General features: G+C 39.0%; 1 protein-coding gene across 1 annotated transcript in view; it reads right to left on the bottom strand.

The window, feature by feature from the left end:
- Window positions 1-716: 716 nt before the first annotated feature.
- The window catches only part of Smp_141360 (putative pyruvate carboxylase), a gene marked incomplete at its 5' end in the record, with an annotated part of 53,014 nt that continues 47,730 nt past the window's right edge, over window positions 717-6,000 (bottom strand). Inside the window, 2 exons of the mRNA XM_018793321.1 lie at window positions 717-1,274; window positions 2,558-2,698. Coding sequence (XP_018647845.1) covers window positions 1,026-1,274; window positions 2,558-2,698 — 390 coding nt within the window. The 3' untranslated portion in view covers window positions 717-1,025. The remainder of the gene's footprint in view (window positions 1,275-2,557; window positions 2,699-6,000) is intronic.

Below are 6,000 nucleotides of genomic sequence, written 5' to 3'. Positions count from 1 at the left end.
AGCTAAGTGCATATCGCGTCGGTATTTGTTAGGGTGATGCAGAAAATTTCTTGCAAAAGACAAGAAAGGCCCAGGAAACACCAAGAAGCATTTTATTCAATCAGCATTCTCTAGAAGTTTCGCCAGAAACATCACGAAGGTGAAAAGTCACATGTAGAGTTTCCGACTGGCTTATTACTATACTGCTATCATATTTAGTAGCATTTCAAAACGTTCGGGAAAACCCAAGGACTTTTAAAATGCTATATAAACCATATATTTTCTGTACGTGAATGAACCTTTGGAGTAAAGTGCTTCTCGTATATTTTTTGCCTTTTCACTTGTCCAAGTTGCTGTGTAGATTTAGCCTGGGGGTTAGGTGAATAGTTTAGGATCCGAGTTTAGCGTTCAATTAACGAGACGTATAAGCATTTGAAGTAAAAAAAACACTGGCTTTCAGTTGTGGTACGAACTGTACTGTCATTTGTTTTAGAACCACTTGGTATTAATAAACATTCAACACTCGAAAAGCTACAAATGCCTTTTTATTCATTCAACATCGGATACGCTGTTCCGCCGGATCTAATATATAGTGCCGACTCAGTAAGAGACACTTTTCCAAGTAATCCAATATCGCCTGTACTGTGTCTTAATATTGAGCAGTTGAACGTTGTCGGGAGAGAACTATATTTGACTTCGTAAGATTATTTTAATAGAAACAACAGGAAAAACAACTATTAACAAGTAGAGATTTGTCTATATTTGTAATTATGTAAGTGAAGATAACTACAGAACAAAAAACATACATAATTGTCAAGGGATACTTGTCAAAGTAACTCGATTTCCATCTATCTCCCTGTGTATAATACCAAGTAAATAGTCTTTTTAAAGCCGTTGCTCTTGTTACAATGTAATATAAATAGCACGATAGAATTAAAGTGAAATATAAATATCGCTAGTAGGTAGTTGTCACAGTATAACACAGAAATATGAAATCAAAGAATTAAAGGTAAATATAGGTAGTATATTGAAATAAATGAAAAGTTTTATTCTATATCGAATAATAAATCATCACCAGATACTTTCATTCCACTGGAAACGTGAATTTTTTTGACACAACCTGCAATAGGCGATGTTATGCTCATCTCCATTTTCATAGCTGACAAGGTAGCCAATTTTTGACCTTTTTCTACAACATCTCCCTCTTTCACATTGATTGTTACTAATTCGCCAGGCATCGGTGAACCAATGGAGCCTTTGACACCTTTCAAAGCTTTTGGATGAAACGATATCGACTAGAAACAAAAAGTAGATAAGACTAGAGGAGTTTGTATGATTGAGACGAATAATGTGTAAAGGATGTCCCAAATTTGAGTACCAACTCAGTGGTCTAGAAGTTAAGTGTCCTCTAGGGTACCTCAGGGTCCTGGAATCGGCCTCTGGTAAGATCGTAGGTAAGCACTGCTACTGAGAAGTTCCATGTTAGAACGGAGTGACCGCCTATTTATTCCTAGTTTTCAACACTTATCTAACTAATTTTAGTATTTGATGTAAAAGTAATGTGATGTGAAAGTAATTACTACAAGGATGGACAAAAATCATGAGGTCCGTTAGATCTTCTCGGAGATATAGTTGAGATATTGGAAAATTTGTAGTCAATCGGTTATTCTGGCATATACTACTGTGTTGGCAAACTCATAATTACCCAAACAGAAGGAAAGAATTTATGAAAGTATCCACATAAGCCTTATTATAGTAAGGCATCCATTATTACAATTCTTTACGAACAACTGACAACTGTCTGTTACCCCTCCCCAAGTTTTTTCTGGTAAACAATTTTTTTCACCAACATATATTTACACAATAAATAACAAAAGCTATGAAAGTTTATATAATTCCCACCCTGAATTTTTCCCATGCATATACGTTTAATAGCTTTCACCACTTCATGCAGCCAAATTTGTCCCTCTCCACACAATGTAATACTGCATAACGCAAACAAAGGTAGATAAATACCCATCACATGCCACCCTCAATCGCACATATAGACGTAAATGTAGACGTATAAGCATAAGAATTTGAAGAATTACACATTTTTTCGACTATGTTCACGCTAACTATTAAATACGGTATACAGAGTGTATGAAGAATCTATTCAGATTATTTAACATGTGATTCCATTATTTTTTAAAATAGCAATTAGAAGGCTTAAACCTGACCTTTGTGTATCGAACGAGTCAGTGGTTAATCATCAACTGTCTTAGTAACGCTAGTCAATTAGACACTTTGACCTTTTTCATTTTTTCTTTCAGTTAATCGGTCTTAATCTAGTAAATTTAAGTCACATGTTTTGTTTTCTACACCTTTCAGATTTGAGTTACATTGCGCAGCAGCAAATAATGTTTTAAACTTATCATGAATATCTTCCAGAGCAATTATAAAACGGATATCTTTTGTAACTAAGATAAATACATCGACTGATCCCTGAGTACCAGGCAATGTCACGTGTTGTACTATGTATATTAGTTTGAAGGGGTCAGTCAAAAGAGAATTCAGAGAAACATATCTTCAAACTTACCTTTGTAGCTTCTTTATCACTAATCAAAATTGACCTAAGTTGGCCATTCATTTCGAAAAATACTTCACGTTCTCCAGCTTTGGTTAATTCACCAACAGCCAATGTTTTAATATGTAACATTTTACCGGTCTCCAAGTCAACCTGTTTGCGGAATTGTTTATCATATGTGAAACAAATATGTTAGTTTGACGTGTAGATAAAAAAGAATACTTATTCTGAAGAGTGATAAGGGGCTATCTGAATGTACTTAAATCAAAGGGAAATAATTTGTACCCTAGAATTAAAATATGATGTAGCTTGTTTGGAACTAGCGGTTCATTGTATCGGAACCAAATATAAAGTACTAAGAGAGAGTGAGGGAGAGGGAGATAGATACATAGATATAAAACAAGAAATTTTCAGGACTTCAAATAGCTTCTCCATAATATAAATCGTTGTTTTGAGTTAAAAACTAGTTAGTTGTGTAGTAAATGTTTAGCTGGGGGAATACTATAGATATTCTAAGGTGATAGTCAGTCAAAATATGATGATTAGGCGATACATCGATATAATGTAATGGCATGATAGTGAAAGAATATTCCAACTGTGTAAGGAAATTAATGAGTCAGTCATCAACATTTTAAGTAGGTGCTTTACATAGAATACTAAGTCTCGTAATTTATATTACCCGATGATTTTCGTTTGATAACAAGTGACAATCAGGAAGTAGTGAGCAGTGATCTCATGACCCTATAGGGAATGGAATCTACGGCTTGGGGTTTGTGTGTCGAGCACTGAACGCTCGGACCATTGTGCTGGAATCTAACAGTTTACATTTCCAACCTCAGTTAATTTGCAATATTGTGCGACTGTCGTCCCATGTCATAGGTAGTTAAGTGTATCACACTCAATATACGAACTGTTGAGGTCAGTCAGTCAGTAACAACGTAGAACTTCGTACGTATGTACATCAGCTCGAGTTGCCATACCACTTTAGCACAGAGCTGCAGCTGTCAATGCAAATCTCATACTGGTAGAGGTAGTAAGAGTATAAGCAGTAATCCGAAAGACTAGGGTTTGAAGATGTTATTCACGAGGTATAATCCAGTGAAATAACTTTGGAAAACGAAAGAAGATAGAGACATGAAGAATTCAGAAGATTATAATTTGGCAGAACACAAAGAGCGGATGCACCTTCTCCAGTGCAAACGATCTTGAGCCAAGCCATTCAAGGTCTCTAACCATCGGTTGCTATCATCTCGCGAATCCCAACCAAGTAGTCTACACCTACCAACATGGCCCAGTCCACTTGTCAGCGACTTCATGGATTTATGCCATGTTTTGGTCTGGCCGCCCCTACCTCTCTTCCAACCTGCTCCTACACCATAAAGCATTGCACGTCGTCGCAGTCGGTGGTTGGGCATACGTAACACGTGTCCCAGCCATCTCAACTGATGAAGTTTCACTAATTCATCTATCGATTTGCCATCCTTACCTAGTACCCGTTTCCTAACATCTGCATTACTTACCCGGTGGTCCCAGGATATACGAGCAATGCGTCGAAGACACCTATGATCGAATACTAGTAGCCTACGAATATCCTCTACTCTTACCGGCCATGTTTCACTGCCGTAAAGTAGGACGGAACGAACTGCTGCACAGTAAACACGTCCTTTGGTTGCAAGGCGGATATCTCGCCTACGCCATAAATGACGCAAGTTAGCGGGAGCAAGACGAGACTTCTGTATCCGTGCTGAGATTTCTTCACATACCAGACCACAAGGGCTGATGAGACTCCCAAGATAAGTGAAGCGGTCAACACGCTCAACTACTCCAATCTCTACCATTAGTTCAGGTTTCGATGCAACCCAATCCTGAAGTAAAATTTTGCACTTCGAGGGACAGAATCGCATCCCGAACATGCCTGCATTGTTGCTTATAGTGGTCAGAAGACTCTGCATTTTGTCAGCGTCTTCACCAAATAGAACTATGTCATCGGCATATTCTAAGTCAACAAGTGAATCTCCCGGTAAAAGTTCAACTCCAGGAGATTGAGATAATGAAAGTGATATCTCTAAAAGCACGTCAACGACAAAGTTAAACAAAAATGGAGAGAGTGGTAAGCACTGGACACCACTTGAGGTTATCTATTCTGATGACAGTTCGCCATAAGGTATAATTCGGCCAAATGTGTTCGATTAGAGAGCCTTTATGAGGTTAATGTACTTCTTTGGTACTCCTTTCACTGACAAACACTGCCACAGAACCTCACGATCAACTGAGTCAAATGCCGCTTTAGGGTCGACAAAAACTAAGATTGTGGGGTGTCTGAATGTGTGTCTGTGTTCTAGAACTTGACGTCGAGTGAATATCTGGTCTATACAACCACGTCCAGGTTGAAAACCAGCCTGGTTTTCTCTTGTTTGCTCTTCACGAGCTTTAGTTAGGCGTCGAAGTATTATTGAAGCTAATATTTTAAACACTATATTAGTCAAACTGATTTCTCTGTGATTGTCACAAGAGGACTTTTGTCCTTTCTTATAGACTGACACAATCAGTGATTGGGACCAGTCAGATGGAATTACGTCCAGTTCCCAGATTCTACCTAAGATCTCAGTCAATCCCCCTACTAGTACTGTACCTCCATCCTTAAAAATCTCAGGGGTAACCTGTCCAGGCCTGCTGCTCTCCCTTGCTTCAGATTTCCTGTAGCCTTTTCAACATCGTAAAGAGTTGGTGGACTTATATTCACTTACCATTCAGGACGACTGGGGACCGTGGAAAACCGAAATGTGGCTGAAGGCCAGTTGAACTGGTCCCTAAAGTGTTCTGCCCATCGATCCAATCTCTTGGACTGAGAGTGAATGATATGTCTTTGTTAGCCTACGCTTAAGCTGGCTTCGCTCTTCATTATGTTCAGAGCCCAATGGGATGAGTTTTCGAGCATCTACCAGGGTGGTAGATGCTTCTGAGATCCAGTGTTTCTCCCTAACCTTATGGTTTACCGTACTAGCAGATATCACTGCTGTTTCCACAGTTTTTCGGATGTCATTGCACACTGCTTCTTGGTGGACACAACTTACATGACTGCCTAACTGTTTTTCTAGTTGTTCCTGAAATCTATTCTTAACTCGGTTATCGTTAAGTAGAACCCTAAGAGGCTTCCTTGCAGCGTCTTTCCTACGTCCAGTAAGACGCAGACAAATACGTGCTCGCACTAGAGCATGATCTGAATCTCCAGAACGAGCGACAATCTTCTATCGAGCCCCTTCATTGGTGGCTGATAGCGATGTGATCTATTCCGGTCCAACTTTGTGACGAGTTCGGGGGGTCGCCATGTCAAAATATGTTTTTTCCTTGTGCTTGAAGTTAGTATTTGCAAGAAACAGGCGGTTATCTGAGCATAGCTGCAACAGATGGTCGCCATTATTTGTTCTTTCAGCCACGACACCATAAGATCCACC

Source organism: Schistosoma mansoni, chromosome 1, assembly GCF_000237925.1.
Source record: "Schistosoma mansoni strain Puerto Rico chromosome 1, complete genome".
Taxonomy (NCBI): Eukaryota; Metazoa; Platyhelminthes; class Trematoda; order Strigeidida; family Schistosomatidae; genus Schistosoma; species Schistosoma mansoni.
Note: the sequence above shows the minus strand (reverse complement) of the source record. Positions and strands in the feature narration are given on the sequence as shown.